The 22670-nt window shown below is 42.7% G+C and overlaps 2 protein-coding genes across 5 annotated transcripts in view; both read right to left on the bottom strand.

Moving 5' to 3' along the window:
- LOC118394197 (dipeptidase 2-like) overlaps positions 1-7616 on the bottom strand; it is a 28026-nt gene extending 20410 nt beyond the window's left edge. The window contains exon 1 of the mRNA XM_052513433.1: positions 7362-7616. The gene's annotated coding sequence lies outside the window, so the exon portion shown is untranslated. The remainder of the gene's footprint in view (positions 1-7361) is intronic.
- Positions 7617-8612: 996 nt separating this feature from the next.
- LOC118394198 (E3 ubiquitin-protein ligase AMFR-like) lies at positions 8613-21857 on the bottom strand. 4 transcript variants are annotated; one of them, XM_052513444.1, is made up of 14 exons: positions 21255-21857; positions 20280-20661; positions 20099-20191; positions 19655-19819; positions 18342-18494; positions 17604-17644; positions 15064-15196; positions 13022-13155; positions 12665-12775; positions 12283-12485; positions 11986-12092; positions 11606-11740; positions 11191-11381; positions 8613-10662 (listed from the first exon to the last, which is right to left on the bottom strand). In XM_052513444.1, the coding sequence occupies exons 2-14, from the start codon at positions 20559-20561 to the stop codon at positions 10512-10514; spliced, it is 1899 nt and encodes a 632-aa protein (XP_052369404.1). In that variant the 5' UTR covers positions 20562-20661; positions 21255-21857; the 3' UTR covers positions 8613-10511. The 4 variants fall into 4 exon arrangements, with proteins under 4 accessions (XP_052369404.1, XP_052369405.1, XP_052369406.1 ...); XM_052513445.1 differs by having other exon boundaries at positions 21530-21857; XM_052513446.1 differs by having other exon boundaries at positions 21619-21857.
- Between the last annotated feature and the right edge of the window lie 813 nt (positions 21858-22670).

Genomic DNA, 22670 nt, shown 5'->3' with positions numbered 1-22670 from the left:
TTTTAGATTTCAGATTCTTCAAACTCTTGGCATTCTCTCAACCAGCTTCACCTGGAATGCTTTTCCAACAGTCTTGAAGGAGTTCCCACATATGCTTAGCACTTGTTGCTTTTCCTTCACTCTGCGGTCCAACTCATCCCAAACCATCTCAATTGGGTTGAGATTGGGTGATTGTGGAGGCCAGGTCATCTGATGCAGCACTTCACCCATTTCCTTCTTGGTCAAATAGCCCTGACACAGCCTGGAGGTGTGTTGGGTCATTGTCCTGTTGAAAAACAAATGATAGCCCCACTAAGCGCAAACCAGATGGGATGGTGTATCGCTGCAGAATGCTGTGGTAGCCATGCTGGTTAAGTGTGCCTTGAATTCTAAATAAATCACTGACAGTGTCACCAGCAAAGCACCCCCACACCATCACACCTCCTCCTTAATGCTTCACGGGGGGCACCACATATGTAAAGATAATCTGTTCACCTACACTGCGTCTCACAAAGACATTCTAAGAGTATGCAAAGCTGTCATCAAGGCAAAGGGTGGCAACTTTGAAGAATCTCAAATATAAAATATATTTTGAATTGTTTAACACTTTTTTGGTTACTACATGATTCCATATGTGTTGTTTCATAGTTTTGATGTCTGCACTATTATTGTGCAAAGTAGAAAATATTAAAAATGAAGAAAACCCCTGGAATGAGTAGGTGTGTCCAAACTTTTGACTGGTACTGTACATGTAGGTAGAGGTAAAGTAACTATGCATAGATAACAAACAGAGAGTAGCAGCAGCGTAAAAATGCAAATAGTCCGGGTAGCCATTTGATTAGCTGTTCAGGAGTCTTATGGCTTGGGGGTGGAAGCTGTAAGAAGTCTTTTGGACCTAGACTTGGTACTCCTGTACTGCTTGCCGTGGTACAGAGAGAACAGTCTATGACTTGGGTGGCTGGAGTCTTTGTCAATTTTTAGGGCCTTACTCTGACTCCACCTGGTATAGAGGTCATGGATAGCAGGAAGCTTGGCCCCAGTGATGGTCTGGGCCGTACACACTACCCTCTGTAGTGCCTTGCGGTCGGAGGCAGAACAGTTGCCATACCAGGCAGTGATGTAACCAGTCAGGATGCTCTCGATGGTGTAGCTGTAGAATCTTTTGAGGATATCTTCATTCTCCTGAGGGGGAATAGGCGTTGTCGTGCCCTCTTCACGACTTTCTTGGTGTGTTCGGACCATGATGTAGACACCAAGGAACTTGAATCTCTCAACCTGCTCCACTACAGCAACGTCAATGAGAATGGGGGTGTGCTCAGCCCTCCTTTTCCTGTAGTCCACAACCATCTCCTTTGTCTTGATCACATTGAGGGAGAGGCTGTTATCCTGGCACCACGCTCCCAGGTCTCTGACCTCCTCCCTATAGGATGTCTCATCGTTGTTGGTAATCCACCACTGTTGTGTCGTTGGCAATCTTAATGATGGTGTTGGAGTTGTGCTTGGCCATGCAGTCATGCGTGATCAGGGAGAACAGGAGGGGACTGAGCACACACCCTTGTGGGGCCCAGTGTTGAGGATCAGCGTGGCATGTGTTGTTACCTACCCTCAGGAAGTCCAGGATCCAGTTGCAGAGGAGGGTGTTTAGTCCCAGGGTCCATAGCTTAGTGATGAGCTTTGATGGCACTATGGTGTTGAATGCTGAGCTGTAGTCAATGAATAGCATTCTCAGGTAGGTGTTCCTTTTGTCCATGTGGGAAAGGGCAGTGTGGATAGCAATAGAAATGGAGTCATCTGTGGATCTGTTGGGGTGGTATGCAAATTGGAGTGGGTCTCTGGGATAGTGGTGTTCATGTGATCCATGACCAGCCTTTCAAAGCACTTCATGGCTACAGACGTGAGTGCTACAGGTCGGTAGTCATTTAGGAAGGTTACCTTTGTGTTCTTGGGCACAGGGACTATGGTGGTCTCCTTGAAACATAATGGTATTACAGACTTGGTCACGGAAAGGTTTAAAATATCAGTGAAGACACTTTCCAGTTTGTCAGTGCATGCTCTGAGTACACGTCCGGGTAATCTGTCTGGCCCTGCAGCCTTGTGAATGTTGACCTGTTTAAAGGTCTTACTCACATCGGCTCCTGAGACCGTGATCCCACAGTCATCCAGAACAGCTGGTGCTCTCATGCATGATTCAGTGTTGCTTGCCTCGAAGCAAGCATAGAAGTCATTTAGCTCATCTGGTAGGCTTGTGTCACTGGGAAGCTCGCAGCTGTGCTTCCCTTTGTAGTCCGTAATAGTTTGCAAGCCCTGCCGCATCCGACGAGTGACGGAGACGGTGTAGGACAATTCAATCTTAGTCCTGTATTGACGCATTGCCTGTTTGATGGTTTGTCAGAGGGCATAGCGGGATTTCTTATAAGCGTCCGGGTTAAAGTCCCACTCCTTGAAAGTGGAAACTCATTGAGGATGTTGCCTGTAATCCATGGCTTCTGGTTGGGGTATGTACAAACGGTCACTGTTAGGACGACATCATCAATGCACTTATTGATGAATCCAGTGACTGATGTTGTGTACTCCTCAATGCCATCGGAAGAATCCCGGAACATATTTCATTCTGTCCTAGCAAAACAGTCCTGTAGCTTAGCATCTACGTCATCTGACAACTTCCTTATTGAGCAAGTCACAGGTAGTTCCTGCTTTAGTTTTTGCTTGTTAGCAGGAATCTAGAGGATAGAGTTATGGTCAGATTTGCCAAATGGAGGGCGAGGGAGAGCATTGTACGCATGCTTGTGTGTGGAGTAAAGGTGGTCTAGAGTTTTTTTTCCTCTGGTTGCACATGTAACATGCTGGTAGAAATGAGGTAAAACAGATTTAAGTTTCCCTGCATTAAAGTCCCCAGCCACTAGGAGCGCCGCCTCTGGATGAGAATTGTCTTGTTTTATTATGGCCTTATACAGCTCGTTGAGTGTGGTCTTAGTTTCAGCTTCAGTTTGTGGTGGTAAATAGACAGCTACGAAGCTACAGCTTATCATGAGATACTCTACCTCAGGCGAGCAAAACCTCAAGACTTCCTTAATATTAGATTTCGTGCACCAGCTGTTATACATATTGACACAGACCGCCACACCTTGTCTTACCAGAGGCAGCTGTTCTATCTTGCCGATGCACGGAAAACCCAGCCACCTGTATGTTATCCATGTCATCATTCAGCCACAACTCGATGAAACATAAGATATTACAGTTTTTAACATCCCATTGGTAGGTTAGTCTTGATCGGAGCTCATCCATTTTATTATCCTATGATTGCACGTTGGCTAATAGGACTGATGGTAGAGGCAGATTACCCACTTGCAGTCGAATCCTTACAAGGCACCACAACTTATGTCACCGATATCTCTCTCTTCTTCATGCAAATGATGGGGATTTGGGCCTTGTCCAGTGTCTGAAGTAAATCACTGGCGTCCGACTCCTTAAAGAAAAAATCTTTGTCCAGTACGAGGTGAGTAATCGCTGTCCTGATATCCAGAAGCTCTTTTCGGGGGTCATAAGAGACAGTAGCAGAGACATTATGTAAAAAATAAGTTACAAATAACGCAAAAAAACACACACAATAGCGCAATTGGTTCGGAGCCCGTAAAATGGCAACCATTTCCCCGGCACAATTCTGCTTATATGGCATTCATAAAGCCTTAATAAGCCTTAATACGCCAGACAATTTATAAACAAAGTAATACTGTATAACGTGTGATATGAAAGGTCTCGGCCTATATATAAATCCAGAGCTTTGGCAAATGTGATCCTTTGCCACTAATTATGAAGTATAAAATTTGCTTAAAGGGGCAATCAGCAGAGGCTACATACATTTTCTTTGTCTCCTCTCCTCTCTACCTAACTTCACCGCACTGTCCCTTCAGCTTCCCTTCAATCCCGTTAGTTTGGCTGCTCAGCCTACCTTCGTTATCCCTCACCCATCATAGCCCTGCCATTCCCAACCAATCAGAGCTCTTGGAAATGTGCATCTGGACTCTGAACACCGTACCCACCCACTCAGATCAGAATGTTATCATCATCCGAAGGGAGAAGACACATGTTTTGGAAAGCTTTGTATTGTCGACGGCAACAGGAATGTCTGAATGTTGTGCCAAGTAATTGGTTTCTCTCTCTCTCCAAGAGGAGAATGTTTAAGTTTATGTTTATATTGATACTGTGTTTATAGCCCTTTATAGACATGTTGTAAGTGTAATGCCATTTCCATTTATTTATGTACATATATAGTGTATAGTTTTAAACCTTAACTAATACTGTTTACATGTGTGCAAATCTTTGTCTTATAGAACCACAACAATAAGATTCCACGTCAATCAGATTACCAAATCCATTTAAACCTCTTCAAATGGAAACAGATGTGTCTGCGTGTGTGTGTATGGTGGTGACTGTCAAGAGTACTGTGATGGGCCTCAACATCAGGTTCTAACTGGACAGCACTATAGAGGACAGAACCAAACCAATCTGTTGAGTTAGGGCATTCACAGCCGACCGCTCAGACGGGTGAGGGCATTCACAGCCGACCGCTCAGACGGGTGAGGGCATTCACAGCCAACCGCTCAGAAGGGTGAGGGCATTCACAGCCGACCGCTCAGAAGGGTGAGGAGACACCAGCCAACCATTTTTTATTTGGTCTAGACCAGGGTGTCAAACATACGGCCCGCGGGCCGGAACCGAAAAAATGCATAAAAGACATGGAATTAATATTTTTAATTCGCTGCAATTCATGGATTATCCGCTATCTTTCCATCAGAGTAGAAGACAAGCCGCATCACGGAGACAGACTGAAAACAGCAGACGGTATCAATGCGCCATCTGCTGCTTGTTACGACGTTGTTAATACCTTGGTCTCTACCTCTCCGCTACACCCTCATTAGCCAAAATGTCGTTATCCAAACGGAGAAAAGTAGATAAGGTGTAGAATTTTCAAAGAAAAATGGACCACGTCCTATTTATTTACAGAGATGCACGGAAAACCTTTGTGCTTGGTGTGTTTGCAACAAGTTTCGGTATTGAAGGAATATAATATTCCGCCACTACGAGACTCATCACAGCGAAAAATATGACGGCTTGCAAGGACAACTGAGAAGAGATAAGATTAACGAATTGCTGGCGGGTCTGAGGAAACAGCAGTCAACTTTCATTCAGTGAAGCAGCGGTAAAAGCCAGCTACCTAATTGCTAGCGAAATAGCATTAGCATCGAAGCCGTATTCCGACGGTGACTTTGTTAAACGGCATGATGACCTTGTATGTCCCGACGACAAGCTTTTGCCAATATTAGCCTGAGCAGAGAGGATTTCGGACAGTCAATTGAAACAGAGAGTCAAGTCATTTATTGCATTTTCCGTGGCAATTGACGAGAGCACTGACATCACAGACGTGGCCCAACTGGCCATACCGTTCGAGGAGTTGATGAGACATTGACTGTTACTGAAGAGTTTCTTGAGTTGGTGCCAATGATGGACACCACAACAGCCGAGGACATTTTCGGCTCTGTCGTTGCTGCATTGGACAGAGTTGGAGTGGACTGGTCCCGCGCTGTCAGCCTGGCTACAGACGGCGCGCCATCCATGGTCGGAAAGAAAGCAGGTGTCGCGACAAAGTTCAAAGACAAAGTACAAGCCCTTAATGGAGGAGATCGTTTCTGGACATTTCACTGTATTTTGCACCAGGAGGCATTGTGTTGCAAGTCGCTGAAAATGGACCACGTCATGGAGCCACTGTAAATTTCATCCGGTCCAGAGGTCTGAACCATCGTCAGTTTGACAAACTTCTCAGCGACAGCAACATTACCCACAGCCTGCCATACCACACTGAAGTGAGATGGTTAAGCCGAGGCGCTGTGCTGAGGCATTTCTTTGATCTACGAGAGGAAATCGGACAGTTCATGGAGAAAATGGAAAACCGGTGTTGGAATTATATAAATAAATATTTGTAAGGAAATATGAGGTGTTTCATGAAATGTTTTGTAAAAGGATAGTTCATTAAATTTCAATATTTTCCTAATGTTCTTGTGCTTCTTTACACCAAAACAAAGGAAAGACATGATATTTTGGTTATTTATAGCAGAGTATGGTATAATTTTAATGGTCCGGCCCACTTGACATCTCCCTAGGCCGTATGTGGCCCACGATGCGAAATGAGTTTGACACCCCTGGTCTAGACAGATTTTTATTTTTTATGTAACCTTTATTCAACTAGGCAAGTCAGTTAAGAACAAATTCTTATTTACAATGATGGCCTCCAACGGCCAGACCCGAACAATTGGCCAATTGTGTGCCTCTCCCTATGGGACTCCCAATCACGGCCGGTTGTGAAACGGCCTGGAATCAAACCAGGGTCTGTAGTGACGCCTCTAGCACTGAGAGGCAGTGCCTTCGACCACTGTGCCACTCGGGAGCCCATTATGGATTTAGTGACCAACTGTTTTTTACATGGTCTGTATTTTCTCCGGATTTAGCGACCAATAGATTTTACAATATGTACAGATTGATTCTTGAAGAATATAATTTAGAGAATGCCTCATGAGTTTAGTTCAACTGTCGTACCCCATCAGAATCCAAAATATAAGCCTGTTGTACTCCAATGTTTGTAAATAAAGTAAATGTGAACAAACACTCAAAACATGATTAAAACTACATGATGAACTGGGTGGTTCAAGCCCCGAATGCTGATTGGCTGACAGCCGTGGTATACCAGACATGGGTATGACAAAACACTTATTTTTGTCATATGGGTATGACAAAACACTTATTTTTACTGCTGCTCTAAATAAGTTTATAACCAGTTTATAATAGCAATAGCAAAACCTCGGGGTTTGTGGTATATGGCCAATAAACCACGGCACTCTGCATTGCCTTGTGCTTAAAAACAGCCCTTCGCCGCACACCCTTCGTGCCTTATTGTTAAAGTACAATGTTGATATCATGGATGGTCAGTGAATGAGAGAGTGGTTACATTTATCCAGCTGTATTCCTCCGTTTTTTACTGCAACATAGGCGGGATGCCGGCTTAGTTATTATTTATTCTGCTGACTTTCGCTTTAGTAATTGTTTCATAAGCATCTATAGACCTATTGGCTTTATAAAGGGTTTATGAAGGCTTCGTTAATCGTTAAAAATTGTAGTTCGTTTGAAGTTGAACATAACATTTAAAGTAACTTTTACAGTTAATGGCTCAACAGTTTTAACGAGTGAACAAAAACATTTCGCAACTAAAAATATGATGCAAATAGGCCTATAAATTACGGAAATTCTATTTTAAAAAACATAATAATTCAGTAAATCTAGGCAACATAATTATTTAAACAGTAAAGTATTTTTGGCAAAACAAAACTCACAGTGCAAGTTGTTCGATCAGCTAAATCCGAACATCACAATTCAATAACGCGAACTTTCAAGTTCCCTCCGCCCAGATGTAGGCTACGTGAGTAACTGAAATATATCGAACTGTAACGCACAGAATAGATCGTGTACATTACGCAGTGTGGTCATAGAGATTGGATTACTGCCATCTACTGTCCAATCTAACTAAGAACACTATGGGACAGTTTCCCAGAGATAGATTAGCCTAAACCTAGAAATACAAATTATTTAAATGGGTATCCCCATTGGTCATGTTTTTTAGTCCAGCTGTGTCCAGGAAGCCAGCCCTTTAAAGGGGCAATCTGCAGTTGCCACATACATTTTTGGACATATAAATTAATATGTACCCATTGATTTTTTTAAATAATATAGAATTTATGCTTCATGAGCTTAATTCAACTGCCATACCCAATCAGAACCCAAAATATAAGCTTGCTTTTCTCCAATGTTTGTAAACATTGTAAATGTAAAACACTGTACAGCCTCAAAACATGCTTAAAACTATAATGTTCATATATTGCATCCACAGCTATGTCTATGCATTTGAGAGTGGTTACATTTATGTAGGCCCATCCTTGAGATTTTTACCGGAACAGAGGGGGGCGACCGCTTTGTTATTGTTTCAACTAAGGATTTCCCCTTTAAGTGTTGTACTTGTAGCCTAATCTCAGAAATCCCAGACCTATGTGTGTATGCTGTAACACTGAGGGTATTTGATTAATGCCCTGATGAAACTGGGTTAGCGTAGATTGCATTCGCTTTGGAACTGGCTGCCTCCCGGGCGTGAGTCAGGTGCTCCATTTTGGCCGACAGTAGAGTCGGCTCAAAACAAAAGTGGCCATAGGTTAAGCATGTTGAATAAATTGTAGGACTGTTTTCACATGCAAAAATGATTGCTTTTGATAAAAACACTATCTGCATTCCCAATGAAAGAGTTAGAAAAAAAATGGTTAAAGAGGATGTAGGTTTATGAACGATGCATCATGCTGCCTTGTTGACAACATGACCGAGCGGAGCAGATTACTCCTCCCTCACTGCATAGCCCGGTGCACTGCGGTTCAGCTGAATCAAGCTCCCTCAGTGGTAACATTGTGGGAGGCAACCCATCTGTCTAGAAAGAGATTACTCAATGTCTATAGCAGTGGTTCCCAACCTGGGGTATTAGGACCCCTAGGGGTACTTGGCCTATCCACAGGAGGCAAAGAAAACATAGTTTGTTAAAAGGCTGTAGAGAAGCTCTGTTTATTATTGATAATTTGTTCATGTTACTTGAGCAGTTCTTACAAAAACTACATTATTTACACAATTAAACCATATAACTATTCTTGATTTAGGCACAAAATATGAGGAAAGCTCAGTCCAAAATATTAATTCATGTTTTTGATTAGATCAAATATACAATGGTTACAAAAATAACCCCTTGTGAATATAAAAATATGACATGGATATGAAAATGAGTTGATCAATAAATAGCTTGAAACAATGAAAAACAGACTGGTGTATTTTGTTTTTGACAAAAGGTGCATCACTGAAACACAGTTAGTAGAAACTTCTTACAATCCCACAGATGAAACAAGCTGAAAGATAAATATTTTGCAACCAAACACACAAACATATGCTCATCTCAAAGAAGGACATCTGCATCATGTGGAAGTTCATGGGATCAATGTTCTTTGGGGTAAAAGTAAACTAAAGCATTCCATTGTGATTCACACACAACACCCACTCAACTTTAAAAAGCCTTTAGTTATCAAAGACATCCAACACATAGGCCTATATATCGTCTGCAAGAATGAACCTACCAGTACATGGAGAGTAGGAATGGAGTGTGAGTGAGTGAATCAGATAGGTTCATCAGTATTCAAACCTCAACCCAACTCCTCTGAGCCCATACAGTCTTCTGTACCTCTATCAATGGATGTTTAATACAGTGTAGGTATGCTTTGGGAGGTTTTAGAGGTATACAGACTGCAGATAGAAACCACTGGTTGACCTAGAGGTCAGGGAGCCACTCTATATCTCTGTACTGGTGAGAGTTTTACTGTCTGTCTTCCTATTTAGTTAGTGTTCTTTCTTGGGTGGATATGTGACATTTAACACATTATTAACAGCCAGATCTCCACAACGGCCAGAATTTAAACTCTTCTACTCTCTCTGCAGCATTATGGGGCGGCAGGGTAGCCTAGTGGTTAGAGCGTTGGACTAGTAACCGGAAGGTACAAAATCTGTCGTTCTGCCCCTGAACAAGGCAGTGAGCCCATTGTTCCTAGGCCGTCATTGAAAAGAAGAATTTGTTCTTAACTGACTTGCCTAGTTAAATAAAGATAAATTATGTGGATAAAGTACATTCATATTTCAAAGAGGCTGTAATACTAAAGTGACATCCTCTTAATTAAAAGAAAAAAAGCTTCACAATGTTTTAATCTATTAAATTAATTCACAGTTTTCACTCCATTTTTATCAAATAACATCAGTTTGTTATCAACCCAACAAATGAATCAATCTCATATATCAATCTCAACCCATTACAACACAAATATTTTTGTTGTTGAATAAAACCAATACAAACTATGTCCCACTCCATTACACTATGAGCTGTATGTAGCAACAGCACCTTAACAAACCCTAACTAACCTCAGCAGCATCCTCGGACTGTGACGCCATGCTCTTTCCTTCCCCATCATGGCCAGTAAAGAGAATGGCAGGTAAGTCTAGTGAAGCTGGGGGGCTAGAGCTATGTGATGACAGGTGTGCACTTCAGAAACTCAGACAGACACCCACCACTCCTTTAAAACGCTGGTGATCCATGTCCAATTAAGCCTCTGGTGCCTGGTGAAAGTTCAGAGGAGGCTGGTACCATTCCCAAGGCCCAGTTCTCATATCTCACTAGGGCAGCCTAAAACAGCAGAGCCCCTGTGCCATGTGCAGCCAAAGCCCATGCTTCTTGTAACACTTTGTAATGTAATGTTTTTATTTAGGTAATTCCATTGATCATATAACGTAGAGAGCTCTTTCGTTGGAGGTGCCTCTTAGGTGGGACGTGAGGAGTTTGGTGGACACTCCAAGGGCATTAGGTGTGGGTTCGAGGCGAGACTGTCGGTGGGAGTTTACAGTCCAGTATAGTCTCAGAGAGCAGGGTCTGGTTGGCTCTGCATGCGTCTCTCTGCAGCTGCTGCCATGGTCCTGCGTCTCAGCATGGTCACGTCTGAGACAGGGGCGTCTTCCTCCAGAGTGGGCAGGTCCTCCTCGTCCTCTGGGCTCTTTCTCAAGTATCTCCTGTGGGGAAATGAATTGAGGTCAATGTGGGTTGTGATCAGCAGACACGAAACAGAAGGAAATGCTCAGAAACAGAGAGTCGCAGGGAGAAACTGTCTGTACCAGTCCAATAAGAAACTTTCATTTTGCAAAACCTTTGCTATGGTGTGTCCTTATAAACATAACAGTGATCTCAGTCATTTAGTTACAATAGAGCTATTCTGCTACTGTAGTTACTCAGTAAAAGGGCCAGTGACTGAACCCTGACCTAACAGACAAGAAACCACCACCAAGACAGCAACAGGTGTTTGCTCTCATCTAAGACTCTTATTTTGAAAAGATTGTCAGCTGAGGCCTGTTCAGGATGCCTGGTCACAGTTGCAAAACATTCAGACAGAAATTGATTGCGTAATAAGATATGATTGTCTGCGAAGTTGAATAGGGTAGGTTATATTTCTATCTGCAAAGCTGGGAAGGTTTACCCTCACTGAATACACCCGTTTCGTTTGACAGACTGGTCTAGTATTGCCGGTGGTGACAGTACAGTACCTGCGTGCCTGTTGCAGCAGCTCATCCTTCCTCTGTAGCAGCATCTTCTGTCTCTCCTCTGCAGACTTGGAGAAACGGCTCCCTCTGACCTCCAGGTTGTTCAGCTCTCTGGGAGCAGTGTCCACCCCCCCACTGGCTCCTGCCCCCTCCTCTGGGCCTGGGTTCACCTGCACGGGGGAACGCTCAGCCGCCTGGAGGGGGAGAGGCAAGACATCTTTAATCAACACCAGTTAACACAACAGTATACACCTTTAAACACATTTGACTAGATCCTGAACTCATTCACTCTCTTTTTCTGCCTAACCCTCAGAAAGAGGCAGTACAATCACACACAAGGGAAAAGTGTAGGCCTTCTGGGTTCTATATGTGAACCACCATGGCCAAAATACCCAATGAACTGAACTGGAGGACCTACCAGAGCAGGGAAGGGCACCACGATGCGTCCCTCCAGGATGTTGTCGGTGGTGACCTCCACAGAGCGGGTCAACTGCAGGTCCTGCAGCACCAAGTGGTAGGGAACCTGAGGAAACATCTCCTGGATCTGATGGGCCTGTGGGGAGTAGAACACTATGTTACCCAGCAGCCACCTCCATTCTAGTTAAGTCATATTGCTGCAATGAATACATTGAAAACAAAGCTGTTGATGAAGGGCAGGTGTAAAAACAATCTTCAAAGCTCAGATGATGCTTGCGAGACCTCTTGGAAGGATTAAACCTAGTCCAGGACTAAAAAAACATGCTGAAAGGAGAATCCCCTGGTGTCCCGGGAGGGGATTAGAGTAAGGCTGTGACTCACCATGGTGTTGAGCTGAGAGTTGTTGGCCTGCTGAGCGATAGCCAGGATGTTAGTTGTGTGCATCACCTCTACTGAGAAACTAGGCAGCCAGCTGGCGATGCGGGAGCCTGGGAGGAGACATCACCACAATAATCACTACCTGAAATGTGCACTATAACAAATGTCTAACAGTGTGATGTCTGTCTATGTGACTATCAACATGTTATATGCCAGAACTCATCATCATCAACCATACTCAATAGAGTAGTCCATTCAGTGAGATCACCTGTGTTGTAAAACAAGTCTGTATGGCCTTACCATCAAAGTGGAAGAAGTGATTGTGTTGGTTGAGGTGTGGTCTGGCGTCTGCAGCGGGGCCCCCAGGGCCCAGGTTGTTCTCCAGTGGGAGGCCAGCCCCCTGCTGCTGGCCTCTGGCCGGGCCTCCATCACCACTGATGTTCAGGGACATCCTGCATGTTGGACACGACGTGTCCTGCTCCAGCCACGACCGCAGGCAGGAACTGAGGAATAGCAAACAGGAACGTTAATGTACACAGATACGCATCAAACACAGGTACAGACACAATACTCTTAGTGTCAATCAAAACATCACCCACATAATGCCACATTCAATCAAGTGTGAGGAAATAATGACTCCTGGGATTTTAGAGGTGCCAAGGTGGCTGGGTCAGTCTCTTACTTGTGGAAGAGGTGTCCGCAGGGCAGTTTACGTGCTGTCTGCATGGTGTCCCAGCAGATGGCACAGTCATCATTGTTGGCTACCAGTTCCTCGGCTGTGGCCACTGCAAACCTGAGCGGTACAGAGGATAACAAATCTAGATCAACAACTGCACTCGTCTCATGAATAGCTAACAGCTAGATAGCCCGTCATAAGAAAGCAGAGAAACTAGATTCACACAACACACACTGCTACAGCTTCATACACTGAGTCTCAGCTAAGAGTGAAAGAACACCACCCATCACCTAATAAGTAACAGTAGGGATGTATTATATACAAGACAGTGAGAGCCATCAGTAGGCTGGTCAGTAGACAGACCTGGCCTCCATGTTGTTGATGACACGGAGGTAGTTCTTGTGGCGTCGGATGCGGCGCTGCACCTCATGGAACAGATACCTCAGCTGCATGAAGATCACCAGACTGGCCATGGACAGCCAGATATTACCAAAGAGCTGAGGGGACAGGAGTCAAACGTTAAACACAGCTCTAAGATATTACTAAAGAGCTGAGGGGAGACGGGAGTCAAATATTAAACACAGCTCTAATATATTACCAAAGAGCTGAGGGGAGACGGGAGTCAAATATTAAACACAGCTCTAATATATTACCAAAGAGCTGAGGGGAGACGGGAGTCAAATATTAAACACAGCTCTAATATATTACCAAAGAGCTGAGGGGAGTCAAATATTAAACACAGCTCTAATATATTACCAAAGAGCTGAGGGACGGGAGTCAAATATTAAACACAGCTCTAATATATTACCAAAGAGCAAAGAGCTGAGGGGAGACGGGAGTCAAATGATTAAACACAGCTCTAAGATATTACCAAAGAGCTGAGGGGAGACGGGAGTCAAATATTAAACACAGCTAATATATATATTACACAGCTCTAAGATATTACTGAGCTGAGGGGAGACGGGAGTCAAATATTAAACACAGCTCTAATATATTACCAAAGAGCTGAGGGGAGACGGGAGTCAAATATTAAACACAGCTCTAATATATTACTAAAGAGCTGAGGGGAGACGGGAGTCAAATGTTAAACACAGCTCTAATATATTACCAAAGAGCTGAGCTGAGCTGAGGGGAGACGGGTTAGCTCAATATATTAAACAGGGGAGATGGAGTCAGAGATATTACCAAAGAGCTGAGGGGAGACGGGAGTCAAATGTTAAACACAGCTCTAATATATTACCAAAGAGCTGAGGGGAGACGGGAGTCAAATGTTAAACACAGCTCTAATATATTACCAAAGAGCTGAGGGGAGATGGGAGTCAAATGTTAAACACAGCTCTAATATATTACCAAAGAGCTGAGGGGAGACGGGAGTCAAATGTTAAACACAGCTCTAAGATATTTTCAAAGAGCTGAGGGGAGACGGGAGTCAAATATTAAACACAGCTCTAATATATTACCAAAGAGCTGAGGGGAGATGGGAGTCAAATGTTAAACACAGCTCTAAGATATTACCAAAGAGCTGAGGGGAGACGGGAATCAAATGTTAAACACAGCTCTAATATATTACCAAAGAGCTGAGGGGAGACGGGAGTCAAATGTTAAACACAGCTCTAATATATTACCAAAGAGCTGAGGGGAGATGGGAGTCAAATGTTAAACACAGCTCTAAGATATTACCAAAGAGCTGAGGGGAGATGGGAGTCAAATGTTAAACACAGCTCTAATATATTACCAAAGAGCTGAGGGATGGGAGTCAAATGTTAAACACAGCTCTAATATATTACCAAAGAGCTGAGGGGAGACGGGAATCAAATGTTAAACACAGCTCTAATATATTACTAAAGAGCTGAGGGGAGTCAAATATTAAACACAGCTCTAATATATTACTAAAGAGCTGAGGGGAGTCAAATATTAAACATAGCTCTAATATATTACTAAACAGCTGAGGGGAGTCAAATATTAAACACAGCTCTAATATATTACTAAAGAGCTGAGGGGAGTCAAATATTAAACACAGCTCCAATATATTACTAAAGAGCTGAGGAGAGTCAAATATTAAACACAGCTTTAATATATTACTAAAGAGCTGAGGAGAGTCAAATGTTAAAACAGGTCTACAATCAAACTCAACTCTCATCTAACTGAATACTGTGGTTCTCAATTCATCTTTCCTCGATTACTCTCATCTGAGAGGAGACACTATGGACCTTCTCCAATTCAGTTGAGGAGGCGAGGAGATAGAATGCAAGGAATCGAAAGAAAGACCAATTGAGATAGAGCCCTTATTTTAAATTCAGGCTAGTTCAGTCAGCCATCTTGTGTGCCTCTCAGTAGTGCTCTTACCCATTCAGTTAGTTCCCTTACTAATACCAGCCCGTAGTGCTCCCAGCTCTGTCACTCACCAGCATGTGAATGTGGTGCATAAGGTCCAGGGACAGCATAGACAGCTCCATGATGAAGTCAGTGTAGTAGACGTAGGAACCCTTACTCTCCCAGGTGCCTGGGTGGTTCAGATCCCACAGGTGAATGGTGTACCTGCAGAGAAACAGACTTAGTCAGAACCCTGCCCTGGTCACAATAATGCCTTTTTATTTGGACATTTTAGCACTTATGCTTTTGAATTGTACACAACACAAATCAAATGTATTTATAAAGCCCTTTTTACATAAGTAGCTGTCACTAAGTGCTTATACAGAAACCCAGCCTAAAACCCCAAAGAGTAAGCAATGCAGATATAGAAGCACAGTGGCTAGGAAAGACTCCCTAGAAAGGCAGGAACCTAGGAAGAAACCTACTGGTGGCAAGAAAAAGTATGTGAACCCTTTGGAAATGGATTTCCGCATGAATTGGTCATAGAATTTGATTTGCTCTTCATCTAGGTCACAACAAGACAAACACAGTCCGCTTAAACTAATAGCACACAAACAATTACACGTTTTCATGTCTTTATTGAACACACCGTGTAAATATTCACAGTACAGGGTTGAAAAAGTATGTGAACCCTTGGATTTAATAACTGGTTGACCCTCCTTTGGCAGCAATAACCTCAACAAAATGTTTTCTGTAGTTGTGGATCAGACCTGCACAATGGTCAGGAGGAATGTTGGACCATTCCTCTATACAAAACTGTTTCAGTTCAGCAATATTGTTGGGATGTCCAGTGTGAACTGCTCTCGAGGTCATGCCACAGCATCTCAATCGGGTCGAGGACAGGACTCTGACTGGGCCACTCCAGAAGGCGTATTTTCGTCTGTTGAAGCCATTCCGTTGTTGATTTACTTCTGTGTTTTGGGACATTGTCCTGTTGCGTCACCCAACTTCTGTTGCATTTCAATTGGCAGACAGCCTAACATTCTCCTGCAAAATGTCTTGATAAACTTGGGAATTCCTTTTTCCGTCGATGATAGCAAGCTGTCCAGGCCCTGAGGCAGCCCCAAACTATGATGCTCCCCCCAACATACTTTACAGTTTGGATGAGGTTGATGTTGGTGTGCTGTGCCTTTTTTTTCTCCACACATAGTGTTCCTTCCAAACAACTTAACTGTAGTTTCATCTGTCCACAGAATATTCTGCCAGTAGCGCTGTGGAACATCCAGGTGCACTTTTGCAAACTTCAGATGTGCAGCAATGTTTTTTTTTTGGACAGCAGTGGCTTCTTCCGTGGTGTCCTCCCATGAACACCATTCTTGTTAATTGTTTTACATATCGTAGACTCGTCAACAGAGGTGTTAGCATTATCCAGAGATTTCTGTAAGTCTTACAGCTGACACTCTAGGATTCTTCTTTACCTCACTGAGCATTCTGCGCTGTGCTTTTGCAGTCATCTTTGCAGGACGGCCACTCCTAGAGAGAGTAGCAACAGTGCTGAACTTTCTCCATTTATAGACAATTTGTCTTACCGTTCTGATGAACATCAAGACTTTTAGAGATACTTTTGTAACCATTCCCAGCTTTATGCAAGTCAACAATTCTTAATCTTATGTCTTCTGAGATCTCTTTTGTTCGAGGCACGGTTCACATCAGGCAATGCTTCTTGTGAATAGCAAACTCAAATTTTGTGAGTGTTTTTTATAGGGCAAGGCAGTTCTAACCAACATCTCCAATCTCATCTCATTGATTGGACTACAGGTTAGCTGACTCCTGACTCCAATCGGCTTTTGGAGAAGTAATTAGCCTTGTGATTCACATACTATTTCCAACCTACACTGTGAATGTTTAAATGATGTATTCAATATAGACAAGAAAAATGTGTGTGTTATTAGTTTAAGCACACTATGTTTGTCTATTGTTGTGACTTACATGAAGATCAGATCAAATTTGATGAACCAGGCTCTATAGGGTGACCAGTCCTCAACTGTGCCAGATGGAGATAAGAGTACATAGTCATTAAGGCCAGACCAGCATCAACTTATTTTTGCTTGCGCTAATCAGTAGTTGTAGATCATCACTTAGCGTAACTCTCAATGGGCCAGGCAGAATGTGAACCTCCCCAAAATTTCCAACCAACGCAGCTCTGCGCACGTGCTCCTCTATTCATTTTAATGTGTTGACAGTTGAAGAAATTGATTGAGCCGCATTGAGAATTCAAAAAGTACAAAAGCCAACATTTTAGAACACTGTGAGTACACGTTTTGGACTCTTATATGCGCTTAATGCTATGGGTGTCCAGACAACACAAAGCAAAGCAACAACGCATACACTTGGCTCCTGTTTACAGGGTTTTTGTATGATTTAGCATAACCAATTAATGAACCGCTCCAATAAATACAGCTGACTGCAAGTCATCATGATCACCTTCTGTAGCACAAAGCAGTCTTTCAAACGGGTGCTCATGGTAACACATCTAATAGTACGCTAATATTAGAACTGGTTCATTCTAGATCCGCTACGTCATCTGTGTTGCAGTGCAAAAGGGTCTGCATTCTGCAAGGAAGGGTCTTACCTCATGATGACATGTCCAGTCCGCACAGTAACCAGCAGACACTGAAAGACAGAGAAAGACATAGGAATTATACATAAGTATTTTATAAATCCTTTTTTTGTGGGAAACAAATGTAACGGATGACAATGACGTAATACTAATTTGTGACTGAGTAAACCTCCTTGTTAATGTAACTTACAATAAAACAACAGCTGGAACAAACTCCTGCAGGATGGTAGTCCCAACTCCCCAGGAGGTTCAGCCAGCCCTGCTCTAGTCTACACCAATACTCTCCGCCCAATAGAGAGCAATAGTAAGGGGGTCTTTTTGTAGGCTCTAACTCTGCCATGGTTCGTTGGACAAAGTCTATGGGGAAATTAACAAGAGTTTTCGTAGGGTTTTTAGATAAACGCCGAAAATAAGGTCTGTGGTAAACACAAGCTTAGGAGATCTGAAACGTTTTGTTCTATAAGAATCTTCATCAGCTAACGTCACTTTTTGTGCATTTTGAAACATTTATGTAATCAGAAAAAGCACAAAGGCTTCATAATTCATAAAGGTCATGTTAACTGACTGATATTCTCTCCAAGAACAAAATGTATAACATATCCTAAGCCTGTGTTAACCTCAGACCTTATTTTCGGTGTCTATTTCAAAACCCTATTCTTTCCCCATAGGAACTTCTGAATGAACCAGAGGTAACTAATTTCCGTTTATTAGGACTACATGCTGGTGAGCTCTTTAGGGTTAGGTCCTCACCTCGGCAGCCATGAAGGAGAGGGTGTGCATGCCATGGGCAGCGCCCAGCAGACCACAGACCACAGCCAGACCACAGCAGCCCAGCAGCAGGGACACCAGTAGGGTAAGGACACGCACATGGCTGTTCATAGAAGTAGTGGGGGAGAAGGACAGCTGCAAGGGGGAACAGGTACACATTAACCTACTGTATACACTCATTCAGAAAGAGAAATTACTAAACACACACACAGGATGTAGACGGACACGCACACCTACATATAACCTACATATAACTTGTACTTATATACAAAGAGCGACCGACACACAGAATAACAATTTAGGGGTGGTTGCAGACTTCATGGGTACTAGACTTTCCCGTTGAGCATGTTTTTGGTCAAGAGGTAAGCTTTATCTGGGCAGTGTCACTGCAGCCCCATACTGTACTACTAACACATGCTCAAATAACATGTCTAGTGACACACAACAATATTGACACAGGTACAGAGACACATACAGGCTTGTTATGCAGCCTTTTATCTAACTTTTACTGCAGACAGCAGCAACGAAGTACAGCATTACAACAGGTACCATGTCAGCTGATATGATAAGGGTCAAACCCAACACCCATTGATTGCAGACAGAGAGATGTCATTCTTCACAATATGGTGTGATGTTCTGTTTTCCTATAGCTACAGCACACTACCTAAATGTTCATCTTAGTTTTTTTGTAGTCCCCCACTCTGTAGTTTGAATCTATGAAGTGACTGAAACATTAGCTAAACCTAAGACCCTGGCCTACATACATACAGCAAGAACTAGGCTTATTAATAGGTCTGGCCTGGACCGGAAAGAGACCCGGTCTATGGCAGTCACTGTGACTGAATGTATAGCCAACAGCGTCATATCACTGGCATCTAACATAGGTATATATGTTTACAGGGTAAACAAGTCAACAAGGTCACTCTCCCTACAGTACAGTGGGTGGGCCCATCTACATTTTGTCATTTCCTTATTTGAGTTTTTTATTTTTTATTCAGTACTCTAATAAGTTGTCATGCATACTGTGTAATAGCACCTGTTACCCAATATAACTAGTTTTATAACATTTATTTTATTTTATTGAACCTTTATATCATGCCGTTACTCATAATTATTTAAAACTACTTATGACAAATGTTGTTATATAGCTGTTATAAAAGGTTTATGAATGCATTCATAAAGACACCAACAGTAAAGTGTTAAGCTATCTTAAGATGAATGCACCAATGTAAGTCACTCTGGATAAGAGCGTCTGCTAAATGACAAATGTACTGTTAGAGGTTGATAAGACGTACGTATTCAAAGCGGTCCTTGCACAGCTGGACCATGAGGTGGAGGAAGACCAGGGCAGAGAACCACAGACACCACATGACCACCTCCTCCACCATCTGAACGTTCAGCACCCCGAAGATAAAGATGAACTTATAGAAGATGAAGTTCCAGAACTTGTCCTTAAGGTGCTGAGGAGGGGAGTGGAGTAGAGAGGAGATGGGAAGAGAGAGGGGTGGAGAGAGGAGAGATGAAGACATTAGAACATGGATGGAGTGGTCAGAGTACACTAATAGACTCAAACCACCAGTGTGGGTTTCAATGATAAAATCTTGTTTGGCTGACTATTTGTGAAGGACATTAGTACTATTGTTTACATAAACACAGTTAGATGCCTAACCTTCAATAAGGTGACGTCAAATTATCCCAAATATCAGTTATTAGGTTACCACCACAACTCCAAGCCTCACCTGCTTCTCACTGACTCGAAGGGGCCCAAAAACCATGCACTGGATCATCTTAGCAATTAACATCAGGGAACAGAAAGCTGTATTCACCAACACCTGAGGAGTAGAGAAGAGCAGACCACTTAGCAACCATGTAACATAACAACAATATTGGCTGCTTGGCTGTATCTTAAATAAGACTTACCCATACAAAGAGACTGTCAGTGACCAGGTACCACATAATAGTGGTCGCCAATTCTGTATCTGCACCCACAACATCATCGCTAGTCACATGTTCTAGGCCGCCTCTATTATCCCCTACTAAGGGTGCAGGTGGTAGAGGCTCGTCCATGTCTGGAACCCCAAACCCCTGTTCTGTTACAGTAGTGTAGGCGCTGAAGATGCTTCCAGCCAGCAGAGCCACACTCAGCGCTGTGTAGGTCTGCAGACTGGGCCAGGGAAACCTCTCCAGGAATAGCAGAGGCATTGGAATGTTAATGTTGGAGGTGTCTCACACACAAGACGTGTGAAGTTAGGCCTAATAGGCTTGACACTAATTTCCACCACACCGTAGCTCTGTCAACAACCTACAGGGAAGGAAAACAATTCAGTAATGCTACTGTAGGTAATGCATGGAACAAGCTAGTTAGTGTAACGGTAATAAGCCTGAGCAACAAGCCCTCTCTGTCTAGTACTAGTTTCTAGTGTTGTTTCACTGGCCAGAGACAGTTGTAGAGGGCTAGCTGAGAAGCTAAACTTACTAGTTAAGTTCATATTGTTATTAGCTCGCTAACTAACTATCTACCGCTATCAAAACAACGCCCATTTTGGTCCAGCTAGCTAGTGAGTGCTAGACTAATATTAGCATGGAAGCTAGCTAGCTGTTAGCTACAGGTTTAGACAGCCAGCTAGCTACCCAATGTTGTATTACATTTAAGTCCAAATAAAACAATAGAGGACCTGATATTGCTTATAAAGTAGCACTTTAGCTTGCTGGCTGTCTAGTTAAAAAGTCCAAACTCTCCAGCTAGCTCACGTTACCTGTCCCAGAGTCTATCAGTTTCCGTACTCGGTAGAGGTTGCTAACTAGCTAGCATTAGCTAGTTAGCTAGCTGGTGATTATGAAATACACCGAACCAGTCTGGTTCAAATTTGAGCAAAGACGTTTCACTCAACTTACAAATTAATCAATTTGACGTTAACTAGCTAATTTCATGTCCAACATCCAATTTCCTCTTGTTGAGGTTGACAGTAGACTACGTTAAAATTCCCCGATCCGTTGTTACTGCTGCGTTCATACACTAGGCGGAACTAGGAAACTCGGTAATTTCAATTTTGCAAAGTCGTTGCCGCGGCACGTGTATACCAGTTAGCAAGTCGGACATTTCCGATTTTCCTAGTACCGTCTAGTGTATGAACGCGGCATATGTTGACGACATCTTGTTTATTTCTCACTGGCTGTTGAAAAACAATCTATGCTGCTGAAACCCCGGGGGCCTGTTGCACAAAAGTAGAATTAAGACATCCGGGATAAATGACTAAACTGAGCTCAATGAAGCCAAAACATGTGCGTCCAGGCTTAATTGGTTGCACAAAGACCAAGCCAGGATGAGCAGACACGGATTCATTAAACCGGGTGAAACCAATCCTGGATAGGTGCGCGCTCACGGCTCACTCAAATAGACCCCGCCACAGATCACAGATTAACTGATTTACCATGGCAACTAGAGCCGCGTACTTTTCCCCGTCGGAAGCACAAATCCTCATGGAGGCATACGAGGAGGTAAAAGATATAATTAAGAAGAAAGGCAACACCGCCACAGTGATAAAGCAAAGAGAAAAAGCGTGGCAAAATATTGCAGACCGCCTGAATGCGTAAGTAGTGCACAATTACACACTCACCGCTCCGCTGAAACATCACAATTACAATTCAAATATTTAATTCACATCTCCAAAAACGCAGTTGTACTGTAATTATGAAACGGTTAAATTTTTAATTGAAATGCACTGCAGATATGAGTGAAATTGTGTAAAGTAAGTCCATCACACTGTATAAAGCTATGATAAATTATTATTAAAGCCTTACATTATTATTTAACGTTACTACGCTCAGTACGGTTTAATCTTAGCCGTTGTACTCTGCTTCTTATGTTGTCCACCGTTTTTTTTGTGTTTCTCCTGCTTTCATTAATGTAAAGCTGCTTTGACAGAATGAAACAATTGTGAAAAGTGCTATATAAATAAAATTTAATTGAATAAATAGATGAGCTATAATAATAATCACTTTAATTTATATAGCGCCTTTCAAAGGACCCAAGGTCGGTTGCTCACTGCACTGCAAAAATGTCTTTCTTACTTAGTATTTTTGTCTTGTTTTCAGTAAAAAAAATATATCTAAAAAACATCTTGAATATTTTCTTGAGCAAAATTACCTAGGAAAATAAGCAAAAAAATCTGCCAGTGAAACGAGAACTTTTCTAAAATTAAGTGTTTATGGAAAAAGTCAACTTATTTCAAGAGAATTTTTATTATATTGACAGATTTTTTATTTGCTTGTTTTAAGCACACATTTACTTAAAGTTTATATTTTTTGTCT

The sequence above is a fragment of the Oncorhynchus keta genome, unplaced genomic scaffold (assembly GCF_023373465.1).
Source record: "Oncorhynchus keta strain PuntledgeMale-10-30-2019 unplaced genomic scaffold, Oket_V2 Un_scaffold_1109_pilon_pilon, whole genome shotgun sequence".
Classification (NCBI taxonomy): Eukaryota; Metazoa; Chordata; class Actinopteri; order Salmoniformes; family Salmonidae; genus Oncorhynchus; species Oncorhynchus keta.
Note: the sequence above shows the minus strand (reverse complement) of the source record. Positions and strands in the feature narration are given on the sequence as shown.